The 21288-nt window shown below is 38.5% G+C and overlaps 1 protein-coding gene across 1 annotated transcript in view; it reads left to right on the top strand.

Moving 5' to 3' along the window:
• The window catches only part of kcnh5a (potassium voltage-gated channel, subfamily H (eag-related), member 5a), an 80074-nt gene that overhangs the window by 7671 nt on the left and 51115 nt on the right, over positions 1-21288 (top strand). The window contains exons 2-6 of the mRNA XM_053675892.1: positions 75-198; positions 6844-6950; positions 9340-9468; positions 15591-15706; positions 16154-16546. Of these exons, the coding sequence (XP_053531867.1) occupies positions 75-198; positions 6844-6950; positions 9340-9468; positions 15591-15706; positions 16154-16546 (869 nt within the window). The remainder of the gene's footprint in view (positions 1-74; positions 199-6843; positions 6951-9339; positions 9469-15590; positions 15707-16153; positions 16547-21288) is intronic.

The following is a 21288-nucleotide window of genomic DNA, read 5'->3' on the forward strand; positions in this document are numbered from 1 at the left end:
CAAACTGTACCAGCAGCACTACTGTGGGTCTCTATTGTACATTGTTTTAGTTGAATCCCCTCTTTCTTTTGCAGAGACCAGTTTTCTCTTGGGTAACGCTCAGATCGTCGAGTGGCCTATAGTGTACAGTAATGACGGATTCTGCAAGCTGTCTGGCTACCACAGGGCTGAGGTCATGCAGAAGAGCAGTACTTGCAGGTGAGTGTAGTCTGTTCTAGGAGGACATGCCATTCAAATTTCAGGATGACAGTTATGTTAACCCTGTCAAATAATCACTGAAATCTGATTGACGGATGATGGTGTTTTTTCAGGTAATTAAGCCATCATCAAAAATCACAATAATACAATGTAATTTCAGCTAGATTGAATTTACAGCTTAATGTTATTGTGCCTCCTATTCTTCTCCTCTTTTGCATATTACCCTGATTTGCCATAAAAATCTTGTCCTTGAAATGAACCAATCGTCTAATCATCAAATGTCAACGTGTTTTTTAATAATAATCGCGTTTCAGACTCAAATGAATATGTGGACAAAGATTTTTTTTAAATCTATTCTAAATATCCATTGCTATGTGTGGGGGCCTTTTGAGCAAATACCATTCGTTGTATTATTTATTGATTGTTAGTGTTGTTACTATTACTATTATGGTTTATTTTTTACACTGATATTATAACAGATTTTTATTCCACACAATAATCAAAACCTTCCTCTCAAATAACAGAAAGTACTTACTTTTGTCCACATTAGATTAGAGCACATTAGAAATAAGTCATTATATTTTTTTATGTCAATATTATTGACACCCTTATTAAATATTTAAAGTAAATGAAAACAAATTCTCTGTTGCTGCTATTAACCGTGTCATCTTTTTCTGGGGTATAAATATGGGGTTGCACACATTTGTCATCTATTACCACGGATAAAACAAAGAATGTTCAACACAAAGGTTAGTAACATGCACAAATCAGATAATTACTATAAAAAACAAACAAACAAACAGCAAACAAACAAACAAACAAAAAAAAACCGTTAAGCACGATTAAGGTCATAACAAAAATTTCCTATGTCGGAAATAGTGTTGCAAGGAAGCAGCAGCACTTGAACTTTGTGGTTATGCACAGCATCAGCATGTTTAGTAATAAAAGAGGACTGCATAGAAAAGCACCGGATACCCCACCGTAAAATATGGAGCCGGATGTGTTGGAGCTGGGGGTTCTGAGGCTCTTGTTAAGATTGATGACATCTTGAAATCTGCCTGAACTCAGGATATTACGGCCCAAACCTGGTTGTCTCTGCTAGGAGGTTCAGGCCATAGATAGTGCTTTCAACAAGATGATGAGCCAACATTTCTAAATCGACACAGAAATGGTTAAAGAAAGCAACAAAATCACTGTATTGCAATGAGCTCAGTCTCAGATCTCCATCCCGTTGAACACCTGTGGTCTGAATTGAAGAAGGAAGTCCACATGCACAAACCTAAGCATACATTTTAAGGAGCTTAAAATATTCCTCATTGAGGAGTAAACTAAGATCTCTCTACAAGAGTTTTCAACCTTGTTAGACATTAAGAGAAGAGACTGTAGTTTTCGCCAGGCCAGCTGGCACAAATTATTCATTGCACAGGTCATTTTAAACCAGTGTTTTGTAGAAAATAAATGTGGTACTTAAATAAATATTATTTTGCTCATTTTAACGGAGGGTGTCAATAATTTTGGAGGGCGCTGTGTGTATACTGTAGACAGCATTCAACAATTGCCTTTGCTGAAGGAAAACATTTGATAATATAATAAACTGTCTCTTTGAAATGTTTTGTATTGTAGGTCATTTTGTGTGGTTTTGTTATATGTTTCTTTTCTAATGGATCTTGACTCTGGAAATAAATTAAAAGTAAAGTAAAAATAAAAGTAAAGTATAATTTGCAAATGACAGCATTTCTCTATAAAGCATGGTGGAAATATATCATCACTGTGCCATGCTGTGATTTGCATTTTTATCCAATTATAGTACGCAGAGCTCAGCTCAACCTGCCGTTCACATAAACCAAAGGTACCGAAACGGCACTTTCCTGCACTATGCTGAAATTTCACCCCGATACCTTGTGCATATAAATGTTTCAGATTTCTGCAAAGTTGACTATGAATGTTATGTGTAACGTTATGTGTTTGCAGAACGAATGGAAGGGTTTATAAATAGCAATCCAGTTCAGCACTTTTTCTCTGTATGGAATGGAGTCTGATCCAATGAGGCTGCACGTATTATGTGTAGCACAAATATTTTAATGTTTATTTATCTAGAAAGAAAATGACTGGATTATATCCCCCTAATTAAAAAAAAAAAAGGAAGTGCTCACTCTTCTGTTGCAGTGGCTTACACTGGTTACACTGCTGGTATATATATATATATATACCTCTCCGATCCTCTTAGATGATAATATTGGAGAGAATCTGCAGTATCATTGAGCACCAATCAGGGTTTGATATTGAGAGCACAGAAAAGGGGGTGTTAACGCTCCATTACATGTTCCACTGTGTTTAAATCAAAAGTGACCAATTTTATTGTGCACTGACTTGCTGGTTCTCCAGGTCAGTGCTGACTGGTCGAGCCATAATTATCACTTTCCTCTGCAGTGCTGAAGGGGAAATGCCACACTTCTCCCCCCCTATCTCTGTAGGTGGTGGCTCTAAACTCACTGTGCATCACTGCAGTCCTGCAATGTTTGGAGCCACACTTGTGCTATCTTATTTCACCTGGCCATTCCATGATAAATTCCCCAGTCTTCTCTTTAGAGTGTCTTATTGTTGCCCAACAAGACCCATAGGTTGCCAGTCACCTGAGTGGAAACACCCACTGAAATGGAGAGCTTATCCAAGTAACTTAGGGAGCAGTAGGGGTTTTAGAGATGGAGCTGGCACGAGAATTGCCAGCCAAAGCAATAAAACTAATGTGGATCTGATACTGTATCCTGTGAAAGCACCCACCAGTAACAGCTCACTGAAGTCATTACGCCTGTGATTCCACTCTTTAAAGAGGGCAAAGTAATGAGTGGAGTGTGAAAACAAGCACAAACTTTTAAAGAGAGAAGAACTGCTTTGTGCTAAAGAGTGCCGTAATTCGTGTATAATTCCGTAACCACACATGTGCCCAACAATAATCAGGCTAACGGAGAGAGAATAAAAGCAGGAGAAGAAGATAACTGTGTCTCCCTTTTTAGTGAGTCATAGCCACCTGTCTGCAGTCTCCGACTGGGTCCTAAATATCTCTCTCTGCCCAGTTGCCATGGGGACAGCAACTTTCTGATTTCCTCCTTATGAAACCACTTGGAGACCTTTGTGATAGATCTACGTAAAAGACGGCTAAGCTAAGTGAGATGTCCATGACGGAGCGTCCTTGTTTCTGATACGTCCTTTGTCATTTGAAATCTACTTAGTAAAGAAGCTTGACTCTAATACTACTAAGGCTTGTCTATAGGAACCTACAGCCCTATAGGGGGATTCCCTATCAGAAAGGGTTCCTAATAAAACTCTTTTAGGATGCTAAGAACCCTTAACTAGCCAGAGAACCCTTCTGAAACCCTTTTCAAGAGCTCATCTTGAATAAAGTTATATGGAAGATGGTATGTTATTATTATGCATATTATAAGATATAATAATGATTTTTTTTTTTACACATTTATAATTATGTAGTATATGTATTATAGCTTACAAATCTATGTCTAGATCTATATACAGTATATAATATTATGTATGTGTGTAAAAACATTTAGCTAATAAATGATAAACATTGCATGTACACTTACCACAAGGACATATATATGTGACTGTGCTGAATGTGGTGTGTTTTTAACCAAATACTGAGGCAAATTCCTTATATATGTAAATGTATTTAGAAAATAAACGTGATTGTGATTCTAATTAGAAGAGAAATAAAACACTTTTGGAGAAGCTATTGGAAGGAAATAATTTGTTATCATTGACAATTTTTTTTAAGGAACTTGTCAATTTTTTTTTTGCCTGTTCAGTGGTGCATTAACTCATTTTCTCTCTCTCCTGAAATGAATGAGATAAAATAAAAATGCCTGTCACTTTTTGTTGTTGTCACTGATTAACTGAAAAACATAAAGTCCACTGTAATGAAGACATTTTCGGCTGCAGAAAACCTAAAGGAACAGCTTTACCTCTGGCTGTTACACAATGGAGTCACATACACACTGGGGTCTCTTTCCATAAATGTTAAATAAACCTTCACTTTACAGAAAGTTTATCCATACCAGTAATTTTATAGAAACATTTACAACATTAAAAAATATATCTTTGAGTCAGTGTTTTTTTAGCATAGAAATGATGTGATTTGGCACTACTGTCAGAGCTGCTGTTAGAAAAGAGAAAATTATATATACATATAAATAGAATATAGAAAATTGTATGTCTATTCAATTCTCAAATCTGACTGATCAGAAGATATTGATTACTTTTCTATATCAGCAGCTCTGACAGTAGGTCCAGCTGTAATGATTAAATTACAGGTTTAAATGAATGCAGGTTAGCATTTCTATAGTGGCAACTTACACAGAGACTTGTATAAAAGACCTGAACATAACTGGATAAAAAATAAACAAGCATATGTAGTTGTTGATATGATGTGAGCTGACATTTGTTTAGCATTTTTCAAAGGAGTCTCAACTGTAGGTGCTTTGTAACAGTGAGAGGTGAAGCTGTAACTTTAAAAATTTTCAGACAGGGAAGTCTTCTGGATGGAGGACGTTTTCCGGTTTCTTAGTAACTTGACAAGCTGCATTTTTTTTGTCTTATAAACTTAAAGAGAGAGAGAGAGAGAGAGAGAGAGAGAGAGAGAGAGAGAGAGAGAGAGAGAGAGAGAGAGAGAGAGAGAGAGAGAGAGAGGCTGGTGAAGGAACTACTGTTTATAGCTGCTATAACATACATTCATGTGAAAAATAAGTACACCCTGTGGAAATTGTTGTCTTTATTGACATATTTGGACAAGCAAACATTTGATCATCTTTGAAACAGTGCCTATTAATAAAGTTGATACACTTGAATAAAATCACAAGGAAAATGAGCTTTTTCAATCATTTATTCAACAGAAATATCAATAGATGTGATAATCTTCTGTGGAAAAAGTAAGCACACCCTTGGCCTCAGAAGCTAGTAAACCCCCCCTTAGCAGAAATAATGTCTTGTAGGCATTTTAAAAACTACATTTCGCATAATTGTCCACCAGGCTTGCTGGAATTTTTGACTACTCTTCCATGCAATATTTTTCAGTTGCAAGATGTTTGAGGGTTTTCTTGCTTGTACTGCCCGTTTCAAATCCCCCCCACAGTATTTCAATGGGATTTCAATGGGATTCAAATCTTGACTTTGACTAGGCCATTCCATAACCCTCCATTTCTTCTTTTTGAGCCATTCCTTGGTGGATTCGATAGTATGCTTAGGATCATTATCCTGATGAAAAGTCACTTTCTGTTCTACTTCAACTTTTGGACAGATGGCCTCTAATTATCATTTGCTGAGATGGCCAGTCCAGGACAAACTGGCAGTAATTTGAAATCTGCACCACTTGTAGATGATATTCCTTACAGTGGAATGATGTATTTCAAATAATTTGGAGATCTTTTTAAATCCCTTCCCAGACTCATAGGCATCCACAACCTTTTTTTTTTCTGAAGGCCTTACAGAACTTTTTAGATCATGGCATGATGACACCACACACCTCAATAGCAAAGGGAACACCAGACAGATGTGAGAGGGGTTTAAATAAGACATAATCACTGGCACCCAATCTTCAACACCTGATTCTAATTTTATGGATTTGAAAACATAATAAATGTAGGGGTGTACTTACTTTTCCCACAGAAATATATATGAGTGTGTATAGTAAGTAAGATTAAAGAAATATTTATTTAATATGGATTTAAATCAAGTTATTGAACTAGTGTTCCTACTCCTGAGTTGAAACTGACCTTTCTTTGGTTTGTCCGTCTGGGGAATTCTTTAAGACTCTATGTAGAACTCTATAGTTTTCCTTTCAGAAAAGATTAGAAAGCCATCCAAGGAAGTCCTGAGGCACATTTGTTCCTAAAATCCAGTCAGTTTGTTATTATAGTACTGGCTTGGTTTTAGTACTCTTCATTATTGGCTGCAATGAGAAAGTTCTTTTATATCATCATCATTAAAAACACGTCTGGTAAATACAGAAGTTACAAGCACCTGTGTAATTAGATGAATGAGCTTGCCTTGCTAATTTATTTATTTAAATTATTGAGTACTAATGTCAGAACATGTATTTAGCACATACTGATTCAGCTGTGTACATGAGCATTTCAGCAGAGACCCCTTTGACCGTGTAATTTAGTTCAGCACTAGGCTTAAATCCAAGAAAGGAGCGCACTAAATGGCTGGACTGGCTTTAAGGATGAAGAGTGAGATCAGTGTGTTTTGAGCAGACTAGTGTGTATGTGCGTGTTTATTCAATCTCTTATTTGATGAAGACAAACAGTGGAACTGTGGGATCATTCAGCCAGTGTCAGCACCCATCATACGCAACACACACCCACACAAATACACACACACACACACACACACACACACACACACACACACACACACACACACTATATTAATTGACATTGACAGACAAAGAGTTTGTTGAGTGGCTGTTTGTGTTTGTGCTGTGCAGGTGTGTTCACTCACCTAACACTCTCTTTCTCTTTCTCTCTTGCTCCCTGTTTCCTGTCTGTACCTCAACCCCCCCCCCCCCCCCCCTCCCTTCCTCCTTTCTGTTTTTGACCCTCCCACCCCGTCTCCTGACTTCACCTCTGGCAGTTTTATGTATGGTGAACTGACAGACAAGAAGACAATAGACAAAGTCAGACAGACTTTTGACAGCTATGAGTCCAATTGCTTTGAAGTCCTGCTCTATAAGAAGAACAGTGAGTATTACAGGACTACATGCAGGCAATCATTATGTTTAAGGCTTTTAGCTGGGTGTACAGGATACAGCGTTAAGAGGCGCACACTCTTTTGAGGCACTTTAAAGCAGAAATCATTCTTTATTTATTACGTACTTTAGCTATTACGGGAAGAGCTTTCTGCATTCTAAATTCAGTCTTTGCTTGCAGACACAAGCAAAAATAACGATGATTCAATAAATTGATCAGTATAGTGAACAGTATAATAAAACGCTAGGACCATTAGTATTAAGGAGCCCCCCGGGAAAAAAAAAACATTGAATATATGAAATATGTCCAATATGTGAGCAATAATAAAAGGAAGAACTAAAGTGAACTGTCTTTTTCTTATAAAGTGGCATGATTATTGTCAACCTTATTATTTAGACTCTTTGAAACTATTTCCCCAGTAATTGATGTGTAGCATTTATCCATGTACACCTGTAGATTTGTGCATTCTTCAGGGTTTAATCATTTCTGAATTAAGGTACGTTCACATATACAGCGACTTGCAATGACAAAGCGTCCAGAGACCGTTCATGTTCAGTGAGAACTGCCGACTCCCATCGACATGAGCGACAGCAACCATTGGTGACTAGATGTGGGCATGTCCAACGATGTGACAAATTTGAGAAAAGTTTAATTTTATGCAAATTTGTAGTGACTTGGTGCAGCGACTACCAATGGGAGTGACAGTAGAGCGCACGTGTTCCGTTGCATCCAGTGCTCACTAGCAGAAGTAGCACCAATAAACAGCTTAGCTTATGGTGTTAGCGCATTTAAAACAAAATAATAATGATAATAATAATAATAATAATAATAATAATAATAATAACGACACACATTCATGGTGTAGCTCCTATCTTTGGTGAAGTGTCTGGCTTGAAGCAAGCTGGACCGAGCAGCGCCAAGGACACTTCAACCAGGAAACATGGAGGCCACGGCTGAGGAGCTGCAGGCCGGCTCCCGGTTACCATTGAACAGATAGTGAATGACACCCTGAGAGTGATGCTCGCTTACCAGTATAGGAGCTACACTGGGATTTTACTCAATTGCAAAAAAAAAATTGTTTCATTATTATTATTATTATTTTGTTTTAAATAATAATTCCTTAGATTTATATAGTGCTTTTCAAGGCACTCACAGCACTTTACGGGGGGAAATCTCCTCAACCACCACCCGTGTGTAGCATCCACCTGGATGTTGTGACGGCAGCCATAGTGCGCCAAAACACCCACCAAACACCAGCTATTACTGGAGAGGAGAGTGATGCAGCCAGTTTAGGTATGGGCATTATTAGGGGGTCATGATAGATAAAGGCCAATTTCACCAGGACACCAGGGATTTTTAATGACAACAGAGAGTCAGGACCTCGTTTAATGTCTCATCTGTTTTTACAGTATAGTGTCCCTGGGGCATTAGACCACACATAGACCACAGGGTGAGCACCCCCTGCTGGGCTCACTAATACCACATCCAGCAGCAACCTTAGCTTCCCCCAGGAGGTCTCCCATTCAGGTATTGGCCAGGCTCAATCCTGCTTAGCTTCAGTGGGAAACCAGATGATATGGCTCTGATCAATTGTGCTCCAACCAGAAATTAAAGTAAGCTAAATATCACTCGTGCTTTTGCCACAATCGCAACGAGCTCACACTGCTTCACCTTTGTGAATATAGTATGATGCATATATACACTTGTGAATTTTATATACAAACGCTCTCCCTCCAGAACGTTTAATTTTAGCGACAAAAAAAAGGTTTGTTGTCAAAAGTGGAACGCTCGTTGCACCACCCATGTTACTATGGCAACCAGTAGCAGGAATGCCTACTGGTGACTTCATAGTACAGTAACTGGTGACTTGCAGCGATAAAATCGTTGCATGTGTGAACGAACCTTTCGTTGTTGGTACTCGATGGTGTAGCTCAGAGAGTCTCCGTAATCTTTACTCAGAAGTTTCATAATTCTTCATTGTATATTTGGTGTGATAAGGAACATGATGTAGACACTCAAACTTAGATAATGCTTTTAAAGCCTGCAGTTATCTTACACTTCCCAATCGTCTGTATAGGCACTTCGGATCAATAGTTCTAAAACACTTTCTAAAGATAAGCCCATCTGGATAATCTGTGGCTTAATGATCCTTTGGGCAACTACACAGCAGATTTCACATATTAATGAATCAGCTTCACGTTTCTCCACTCCTTCTCTCATTTATTCTCTGTATCTAACCCATAAAACCATTATATCCACCAAATTATATCCACTTTTCTCATTCCTCCTCCTTTTATTTCATCCCGGTGGTTGTGCAACCACTCATATCATCTCATCCTGATTTCTTTATTTTCATACCTCCTGTCTTCGACCAAATCAGGGAGCCCAGTATGGCTATACATGCAGGTGGCGCCGATCAGGAACGAAAACGATAAAGTGGTTCTGTTCCTCTGCACCTTCAAGGATATAACCGTCTTCAAACAACCCATCGAGGATGAGACCACCAAAGGTAAGATTACAACAGACATGATAAAAGACTCAAAATGCACTGTTTGATGTGAATTTTCTCCGAAGGGAGAGGTTCTGCGCTTATATTAAAATGCACTGGACTGAAGGTTAGGGATCTGTGAGTTAAACATTACTGGCTAATTGCTAGTATACCATCCAGATCTCCCACGCTGTATCCAATCCTGTTCATACCTAAAGCTAGTGATTACTACTCATTTTACTGATGTATTAGAACACTTTGATGAATCCGGTAGTCATTCATGCAATGAAATCAAAAACTGGTGGTACTGGCGGTTTCACAATGCACACACTACTACTACTACTACTACTACTAGTACTACTAATAAATAAAGAAAACTCTTCTGTAAATTTCAGAACTATGTAAAAAAGAGATACAGTGTGAAAGGGCCATTACAAGGTCAATTAGAGATGCTGTTTCCGAGCTGATTTGTGCAGTGTTGCGAGCTGCAGTCTGTATTAGCAGAACAGAGCAGGAGACGGACAAGCTGTCACTTTGTGTTTAAGAAGACTCTCTTTTCCAGCGGCACAGGGGTGAGCACTGGAGAACTCCTCTTGTGTGTGTGTGTGTGTGTGTGTGTGTGTGTGTGTGTGTGTGTGTGTGTGTGTGTGTGTGTGTGTGTGTGATTGATGGGAAGTGTCAGATCTCTCTATAATTTACTTGCCCTCTGACCCCACCCCCCTATTTGGTGGCTACTTTCCTTATCAGCTTGTAACTCTTCTAAGTTAAAGCACAACTTTGGCATGATCCTGGCTTGCAGAATACCGTCCCAAAACCTACACACAGACACAGACACACACACGCACACACACACACACACACACACACACACACACACACACACACACACACACACACACACACTCACACACACACACACTCATATTTGCAGTTTTCAAAGTAGGCCAGTAGCTTCTGTCAGATTGTTAGATTGGCAGAACGGCAAGCAGGTGCAAGGTGTCAGCTGTGGAGTTGAGGCAAAAATCACACCTGCTCCCTTCTCAAATAGACATCCAGGGCTAAAGAGGATGAGGAGTGAACCTGTCTTCTTATCCTCTCTATTCCACCTGCTCTGTGGTGCTCATTTCCTTAGTGTTGTACCTACTTGTCCAAATTATCATGAAGAATTTTCTATGTGTCATGGAACAATTTCTGTGTACAAACCCTTGTGGCAAAAAAAAAAAAGAGGCAAATAACAGTGCACAAGATGACAGTGCACAGAACCACACTGCAGATATGTTCAGTTCCTAGCATTCGTCAGACTCTGGTGATAATTGACTTGAGTCAAGCATCTCAAGCATCAACTACACATGACTTTTCTGAGTCGATAGCACTCCAAGCCACTGTAATATGGTAGATTCTTACAAATTCCCTTTATTTTTTTTTACCGTATGTGCATTGCTGTGTGTAGACAACCCACTCAGCATCACTTTATGACTCAGGAATATCTGTGAAATGATACATGCTCATTTTATAGCACATACATAGTAATCCAGTTTGATTATTAAGTTTGGGACTCCCCTCTGCAACCTTTATCAAGGTGAATGAGTTGCACAAGTGTTTAACTAGTAAAGGCTCATGTGAATTGTGGAGAGTTACCATATGATATGACCACTGATTGACTGATCCCAGGCATAGCCTTGTTTGTCTATCTAATTGATGCTTAGTAACCGTTGCTATCCACCATGACCTCGGTCAATCTTTCAGCACTTGAGCAGGTGTGCCACCATTTCCCATTGACGTATTTTGCATTTGAAGCTCCAGATATGGTCGAAAGGCAGACTTCCCGTTGTTTTTGTACATACATATATTACATGTTGGGTGAATTGTTAGCTGTATTGTCACATTTTCATTTCCATGCATATTTGTGAAACACATGAAAACAATCCCATATACTTGAATGTAAATTTGTCAAGACATGAAAATACCGAATGTAAAAAGACAAACACGTCATTTCACACATGAAAGTCAGAAAAGGTTTTTTTTTTCTCTCTTTGTTGTGGCTGTGGGGCATGTAAAAGCAACACTCAATACTGTGAAGTAGTAGAAGAGTGTTGTTTTCTGCCACTTTCCAAAGCCCAAAATAGGAAAAAAGCCAGTTTTGAGTTAGTCTGTGTGGTAAATTTCATCAGAACACAGACAATATCATCAAAATATGTCTGTCTAGTTGCTGTTTAGTTGGCTATACTAATTAGATTTGACTCAAAAAAAAGTTGTGTGTATGAAAATACAGTTAATATGTAGCTAGAGTTAGCTGGCATGCTAAATGCTTTAATGTTTAAATTGTACTTAATGTAAAACAAATGCTATGTGGGATGTTCAGTGAAGACTACCATTCGTCCCATATTACTGTAAGTAGATGAAGTAAGTTCGTTAGATCAGTTCAAATCAGTAGTGGCATGGGTGGAGCTTGGGGATTGGACTGACTTATTTCCTTCTAGGGCAAGAGTGCATTACTTGTGCCTTCCAGTAGGCTACAATGGTTCAAGAAACAACAACTTTAAAATGCTCAGGGTGAAAATCCATCCATCCATCTTCTATACCGCTTATCCTACAGGGCCATGGGGAACCTGGAGCCTATCCCAGGGAGCATGGGGCACAGGGTGTGGTACACCCTGGACAGGGTGCTAATCAATCACAGGGCACAATCACATACACATTCACACACTACGGACACTTTGGACACACCAATCAGCCTACCATACATGTCTTTGGACTGCGGGAGGAAACCGGAGTACCCGGAGGAAACCCCCCACGGTCGGAATCGAACCCCCAACCCTGGAGGTGTGACGAGAACGTGCTAACCACTAAACCACCATGCACCTTCAGTCATTTTTTTTTTCTACCATAAAACATATAACATGGTTCATGTTCCTCTAGTCATCCATGAGATGTTCCATGGTTATATCTAGCTTGACTCATCACTGTGAAGACAAAAATCTTTCACAAAGTTTCTTCTGGTTATATGTGCATGATATTGGGAGGCAGGGGGAAAAATTTGCATTTTGGTGCAAGAATTTTGTCTTTAAGTGATTGAAAATGATGAATCAGTGCACAATATTAATTAACAAAGTAAAAAAAGTAGTTTTAATTTTGGGTTGTCTTTAAGACAGTTGTATCCTACTATTGTTTTGTAGTAAACATAATGCAGTGGGAAGGCTGGTCTGTGTACTTACTGCTGATATTATGTTAAAGAGGCTCTCATAATGTGCTAAAGCTTCTATTACATGCTCATTATAGAGCTCTGGCACTGTAATTAGGAAGTCATGTAGTAAGGAGCTATTTTAGGAGCTGTATTCCATACCACTGTGTACTTTCCTCTACTTGCCTCTGGGTACACAGACCTAGATGTGTGTGTTGGTTTCAGAAGCAATAGAAGTCCCACTTGGATAGCATGCACTGCCATGATCTGGAATGCTTTTGGGGAAGTTATAAAATATGCACCAGCTTTTCATAACTGTTAGAGTGAATGTACATCAGTGTAAAATACACGTGTGTGCTTTTGTTACATAATATTACAGTAATCTTTAAACCTCTTGGTGTACCAAATATGAGTTATTAGTTTGTATATATGAACGTGTGGGCCTTTGTGTGTATCTGAACCACAGAAACATTTACCATTGGTTATTGGGAGCTGTATAATAACAAAATGACCTCAAATGCAGAAATAATATGAAATCTTGACAGAAGAAGCTGCTCAACCACAATGCTTGCGACCAGTTACGAAGTTAAGCAGTGAGATGGAGAGAAATCTTGAATCAGAAACCCAGAGGGAACAGAGAAACCAAATAGACATTGTCATATCTCCCACTCGTTCTCCTTCCTTGTCCTCTTCTATCTCTAACTCTGTCACTATTTGTTATGATTACTGCTGACCCTGTGCTTGGCAGACTTACTTAACCCAGGCAAAGAAAGCTCAGATCAACCTAGCAGAACTCTGAAGGGAATAACTGTTCCTTAGTGGGAAGCTGCATGAGACCTCTGATTGTCTCATACAGTTATCACCTTGCCCTCAGAATGAGCTAGATAGCTTGGACAATCTCCCCCCTCCCTTCCGCACCCCTTATTTACCTCCCTCCTTCCCTTTAGTTGCCTTCTTCCATCAATTTATTCAAGTCTCTTGTGGAAATACTTCTACCCTATTCATATTAATCTTCTTAAGATTACTCACCAATAATGGCCTGCATACGGATCCTAAAACCCTTAGTACATGTCTGTCTGGTTTCGGTACCGTGCCATAGGGCTCTTTTTTAAGTTTGCATGCTCTGCTGGAAGCTAAGCCAATCAGTACACAAGGCTGATTTCCCCTTCCTTCTCCTCTATCGAGCCCATGTGGCATGTGGTTGCACAGTTAGAGAGCCCCTGTGTACTATTGCTGTGAAATGCATGAAATGGTCACAAGAGATAAGTGCCACTTTGTGCTGCTTTTCCCCTTGTTGTTGTTTTTGCACATTCATGAGATGTGACTTAAATTGAAAAATGGTGACACATCTCTGTCTTTCCTCCAGTCTGCTTTTAGTGTCTGACACTATAAATCTCAGTCTCTTTAGGTAGTAGGCAGAATGAATCTAGTCTACTGCAGTTTCAAACTAAACAAACACGGGGATGAATACCAGTTCCAAGACGATGACTTTTGATCTCCTCAGTACTGCAGGCTGATTGCTGGACTTTCAGAAAGCAGCCACTATTCTGCTGTGCAGGGATTACATGCGCTGTATGACCATATTACCCCCAGTGTACTGCATGTTGCCTTAAACCTTTGGTCCTAAATGATTTTCAATAAAAGAATAACATTTCACTAATGAAACATTAATGATGAGGGGCTGGGTTCAAACCTGGACCGCAGCTTGCATCCATGCTTCTTGTTTTTATGTGGTCCTGTGCTGTTGTGCTTTTAATTTTGAAGTCAGTTTGATTTTATGGCCTTACAAGAAGCTGGTAATCCATTCCTTTTAAGAGAAAAAAAAGGGAATATAGCAAGGGACTGAGATCTAGGAACAAGACAAGAGACTGAGATCTAGGAACAGAGAGCTCTAGGCGCCAAAGCAACCCCCCTGCCCCTCTCCCACCTCAGAGATTCACTGTTGAAGGCAGGAAAGGTAGTCAGAAAGACTGCAGTCATGGGAAATAAGTTTCGTTTAATTATTTTCAGCTGAAGCCCTTCAAGCTCTCAGTCCTGATTTGCTAATGGTTTGTGTGTATAAAAACACCAAACTTCATAATGCAAGCTGATTTACTAACAGGGTCAGTGGAGGATTGCATATTTTATATGAACACGTGTTTTGCGTGTTTGGCTTCATGAATATTCATGAATAAACTTGGGAGTGTTTCTTGCCTAAAGTTGCCAGATACAGGGCATGTCAATGCAAATAGATTAGTAATTATTCAGTGCTACAAATTGCTACTAATGAAGGGCAGGTGTTTAATTTCCAGAAGCCTCTTTCACACAGCGACGACAAAAATGATACCATTTACTACATCTTAATGATAAGAGAGTTTAACTATAATATGCCTCATTAAAATAAACTGAAAATTACTCAAAATAACTACTTAATATTACCATCACTTTCACATTGCATATTCTACACACATTTGCACATCCAATGCCAAGAGCATTTAAACCAGAATCTTTGATTTGAATTTTTCCTTCCCATTTACTTTATTAACATAATGCACATTTTATGTGTCTCACTGCCTGTAACTGGTGTTGTACTTCAGTTTTAATTTCGGTTTACTCTACCTGGAGTCTCTTTGAGATTCAAACTCGCCACAGATACTTAAAACATTTAGTGCATACGAAAAAGAAAAAAAAAACAACCCTCATTTGCAAATCGTTCTTTCTGTCTCTTTTGCATGGAACATCATTCACACAATAGTTAATTTTTTTTGCAAATCACCCACAACTTGCTCACTAATTACACACATAATTTATTAAGATTAAGATTGCACACACAGATAATGACTTTCTATTTGTGTCTTACTAAATCATGGCCTCCATATATGTGTAACGGTTTGAGTGGTTTACATATACAGGAGGATTATATTAAAAAGGATGGTTTTTCACGGTTGTTTATCTGCGTTCTGTCTCAATTTCCCTGTGTTAGGATGGACCAAATTTGCAAGACTGACCAGAGCGCTGACCAACAGCCGTGGCACACTCCAGCAACTCGCACCGTTAAACAAAACTGAAGTGAGCCACAAGCACTCAAGACTGGCTGAGGTGAGTATCTCTCACTCTGTGTAGTGCTCTTTATCGGACTCAGACCAGAAAGGTCAGTTTTCTACACTGGACAGCAAAATCACTGATGAGTCATCTTCTTTAAAGGTCTATGCCTTTTGTACACATGATTTTTTTTCGCTTCATTACCATTTTCAGACTATAGCAAGTCGACTCGACTTTCTTCTAAGCGCTGATATATGTAGTGTGTCACATAGAGCCTTTATAACCCTGTATTGCTGCTGTGTTATTTCCCATGGTACCTCTACATAAGAGAGCTAAAGGATGTTGTATAGTGAATGATACTCAAAGGGGACTCACAGTTGGAGAACAGATCTCATTTACTATAGAAACTACACATGAAAAACACAAATAAGCAGTTTTATCCCTGTTACAGACAAATGATCATCTCACACTATGGCTCATCATTTTCTCGCTTCCCCTACCCAGGCTCTTCAGTTAGGCTCAGACATCCTCCCACAATACAAACAGGAGGCTCCTAAAACTCCTCCTCATATCATCCTGCACTACTGCACCTTCAAGACCACCTGGGACTGGGTCATCCTCATCCTCACCTTCTATACAGCCATCATGGTGCCCTATAATGTCTCCTTCAAGACCAAACAGAACAACCTGGCCTGGCTGGTGTTGGACAGTGTGGTGGATGTCATCTTCCTGGTGGACATTGTGCTTAATTTTCACACCACATTTGTGGGGCCTGGTGGAGAGGTCATATCAGATCCTAAACTCATACGTATGAACTACCTGAAAACCTGGTTTGTCATAGACCTGCTCTCCTGCCTGCCATATGACATCATCAACGCTTTTGAGAACGTGGATGAGGTAAGATATAGTTGTACCTTATAACACTGTGCATTGAATGTAAGTTGTCTCACAAGCCACACTTCTAGTTTTTGCTAACAAGTCTGGGCTTTTTTTTAATCACTAAATGTAACCAACTTACAGTTAGCGGCCAGATTGGTTAAAATTGGTATCAGTCGCCTATTCTTATAACGACAATACTTTGTAGTGCTATAATTTTTTTTATAACAAATAAATACAGTATAGTCGTGAAAAAATAAGCACACCCCATGGAAATTGTTTTCTCTTTTTTGACATATTTGGACAAATTAATATTCTATGCTCTTTGAAACAGAGCCTATTAATAAAATTGATACACTATATCAAATGGCATAAAATTGACATTCAGTAGTAATTTGTGACGCAACAACGCTTCCCAATGCATATATATATATATATATATATATATATATATATATATATATATATATATATATATATATATATATATATATATATAAAATTTTTATTATTTTAATTGTCACTTTTACTAATGTAAAGCTTTCATCTTAATGGTTGTCTATGTGACCTCTTACTTGCAAGCAAACTAGAAGTTAATAATACCAAAAACACCACACAGTCAAACCCCTTATACATTTAGTGTCAGCACTGATGATGTTACTGTCCTGTGAAGACTTGATATATATTGTAGGGTTAAGTTGCCTCTCGCACACCTCTTGTGAACTCATAAATGTCCCAAGCATGACAGATTATGTACGCAAGGTATACTGTATGTGCATGTGTGATAGTGTTCTTGTGTGGCTATTATATTTAAACTATATGTGGAAAGTTTTGAAATGTGTACATGAGATCCACAATCTAAAATGCCTACTTCTTCCCATTATTTCCATCTTCTGTTACAGTGGCTACTCAAGTACAAGTAGAACTATACATTACGCATAGTGATTCTAAGCAGGCCGGACAGTGGCTGAAGGGCATTTGCTAGCTGGCGGGTCACATGATCATTTGAAGACCTCTTAGTACTCCAAATCTTTCTAAGTACAGAGTTGTAAGAACAGGCCCAGCTGAAGTGTTAACCTATTAAGCTCCCAGGACCTTTCTGTGGGTCCTGACTTGCATTAATTATGCACATAACCTCTAATTTTCCTATTTGCTTCACAGTAGTTACTAAATAATTCATAGTTGTAATTGAATAATATAATTCAAAATGAATACGTGAATAAGCTCAACACTATTCTCAAACAGCATGGCTGAGATGTAAGGCATGGGCTGGCGTATATGACAGAGGACCTCAAAACTTAAACGACTCAAGGAAAAGCACATGACAAGTTTGATTATTATCATTCACTTGGGGCATAACAATGCCCTCTGCATTATAAGAACCGAATCCCTGCTAACCTTCTCCATTTTCAATGTCTAGAGCTTAGAATACAGCTATACATTGAAAGGTTGAAATGAAAGGTTGTTAGACACAGTGGGGCATCAGCAAGAAAAATCCAAACTAGGCACAATTCCAGCGCATTATGCTGAGTTTATGCATGCCTACTGCATATATTTATCTACAACTCTGGCAGTATGCAACTGTGGGTCACCTGAAGCAAAATACAGTGTGATTTTCAGTTCTCATTATTCTTTTCACCAAGCTATAAATACACACAATGTTATACATAGATAATGCAAACTTTACATCTTCCTCCCAGACTGCATCATTTTCACGGTCACCCTGGCAACAGCCGTCATCTCCCATCATGCTGATGCCATCAGTGTACATACAGCTCAGCAACAAGATGAACGCAATAAAGCCACCAAATTGCGGAGCACTGGTTTGCAATAAGGAGCTTCATTGCTGTGGCATCTGGGGCTCTGCCTGCATGACTTAATCAATCTGATGTGTTTAAAGCTCGATAGACTCTGACACAGCGACTGGCATGCAGGAGCGCATTCAAAGGCAGGCTGTTCACAGCTATCTCCAGGTCTGTAGCGCTCAGCTGTTAGGCTACAGGTGCAGGAAAAGCCAGACAAATATAATAATAATTTATCATTCTATTATTTTGACGACAATGTAACCGAATACTTTAGCATCCAGTATCCTTTTCACAATAGTTAATTCCTTCTGTCATATTTTCCACATAAATTTCCAAAGAATTTTTTTTAAGTGTAAAAAAAGGCCAGAAGTTTGCTCGTTTATCTTCATCTCATGAGAGGAAATGAATGATTATATTTGTCATTTTCCAACAATTAACTTTATTAGTAACTGAACTTTATTGGTTCAGTAACTTTTTTTATATAATATTTTGCATTGACTCATTGACTGATTGAATATCTCTCAGTGTTGAGCACAATGCAATTTACTTTTTGTATGTTGCTTTAATTAAGGAGTGGTCATCATCTATGGAATATACTGTATAGTAAGAAATATGGAGTTAAAATTCACACGCTTAGAAATGAGACCCATCAGGGTTTTTTTTTTTTTGGATGGTTACTCGTTCTTGCTATCTAAAAAGGTTTCTGCTTAGAACCTATTCACAATATATAAGTGTGTGAATGTGTGTGTGCATGGTGTTCTTTGATGGACTGGTGCTATCCTAGTTGAATTCTCCTGTCTTGTGCCCAGCGTTACAGGATAGGCTCACACTATGTTGTGTTTCATAGAGGAGGATGTGTTCTCTTCTGAGTCTGATTTTGTAGTTCTACACACAGCCAAGAGTTCCACTCATTAGGATTTCAAAATTGAGTCAATTTAGTCAAATGATATTATTTAAATTATATCTAATTATATATATGTTTAAATATGCAGGTGCAGGTGATTTATTTAAAGATTTATGGGGGAAGACTACACGTGATACCTTGCATCTCAGTCCAGAACTTTTTGCACCCTCAGTGTGAAATTAGAACGGTAGAAAAATGAAGTGAAAAACAATCAGAAACATTTTAGGGAAAAATAGGAAAAAGAAAAAAGTTACAAGAACCTGGTTGGATACACGTACACACCCTTTCATGTTCAAATGTAGTAATCATACAGCTGGCATCAATGAAATGATTCTGATTAACCTCAAATAAAGACCAGATGTTTCTGTAAGATTTTCTTCACGTCTTCTTGGTTTCATCCGAGTGCTGAAGCCATGGTCTGCAAAAAGCATACAAAGAATATACGGTATCTCACTTGTTGAAAGATATCGATCACAGGTTGGTCTAAAAGAATTTTCAAAACATTAGATGTCCCATGGAACACTGTAAAGGCCATCATTAACAAATAGAGAAAGTGGAACACCATAGTGACATCACCAAGAACAGGACATCCCTTTTTATATATTTATAAAAGGACAAGACAAAAACTTGGGAGGTTGGCGAGAGACCTATGGTAACATTAAAGGAGCTGCAGGAATATCTGACATGTACTGCTTGCTCTCTGTATGTGACAGCAATCTCTTGTATTCTTCACATGTCTGGGCTATGGGATAGGGTGGCTAGACAGAAGCCCTTTCTCACAAAAAGACATGCAAGCTCAACTAAATCACCCCAAACCATGTGGCAAAATGTGTTATGGTCTGATGAGACAAATTCCAAAAGTTAGAAAAATTCCATAATTCCAAAAGTTTTTTTTGGTCCAAAAAAATCACATCACCAAAAGAACACCATACCTGTGCTGAAGCATGGTGGCGGCAGCATCATGCTTTCAGGCTTTTTTTCTTCATCCAGAACTGCAGGTTTTATCAAAGTGGAGGGAATCATGAATAGCTACAAATACCAGCCAATTTTATTGCAAAACCTTCAGGTGTCTGCTACTACGCCGAAGATGAAAAGGAATTTTTTGACCCAAAACATACATCCAAATCAACAAGGAATGGCTTAAACTAAAGACGATCAGTGTTTTTGAATGACCTAGCCAGAGTCTAGGCCTGAATCCAACTGTGGGGTGACCTGAAGCAGGTGGTGCACAGGAAATGCCCTCTCAATTTGATGGATCTAGAATGCTTTTGCAAGAAAGAGTGGGAAAATATTACCAAGTCAAGGTGTGCCATGCTAATAGACTCTTACCCAAAAAGACTGAGTGGTGTAATAAAATCAAAAGGTGCTTCAACAAAGTACTGCATTAGTTTAGGGGTGTGGACACTTATACAACCAGGTTGTTGTAAGTTTTTCATTTCTCCTATTTTTATGTAAATGTTTCGGATTGTTTTTCCACTGAATTTTTATACGTTATAATTTCACATTGAGAAAAAGAGAAAAAGGTAGAAAAAGTTCTGATATGATTGATCTTAGATTCAGGAAAAACAAAGATACCTGAAGTATCAGAAAAAAACCTGCCATTTTAACAGGGGTGTGTAGACTTTTTATATCCACTGTTACTACTCGACCCGCAATTTCAAAAAGATGTCGACTAGTCATCTGTATTCATAGTTAAAGCAAAAACTGTTTCAAAAATCACTATTTAGGCTGTGTAATCTGTGCAGCAAAGAACATGCACTGAAACTGCTCTGCAATTAACAGCCACAGCATTTATAACACAGACTAGAAATCAAATTTCCAGCTCCAATGCTTTTTAGGCTACACTGTTAATGATGAAAATAAATAAATCAGCACAACAAATGTGCAAAATAATAAATATGCATATCATCATTACACTATATTATCATTATGTTAGATGAAGCAATGTCTGTCGCTGCATTTGGAGTTTTTTTCCTCTCCATTTTCAACTCTAACCTCAGTAAGATTTGAAAATGAGTCGGAAACAGCCTCTTTGAGCTGGCATGTGCCACTGA

Source organism: Ictalurus punctatus, chromosome 25 (assembly GCF_001660625.3).
Source record: "Ictalurus punctatus breed USDA103 chromosome 25, Coco_2.0, whole genome shotgun sequence".
In the NCBI taxonomy this organism is placed as follows: Eukaryota; Metazoa; Chordata; class Actinopteri; order Siluriformes; family Ictaluridae; genus Ictalurus; species Ictalurus punctatus.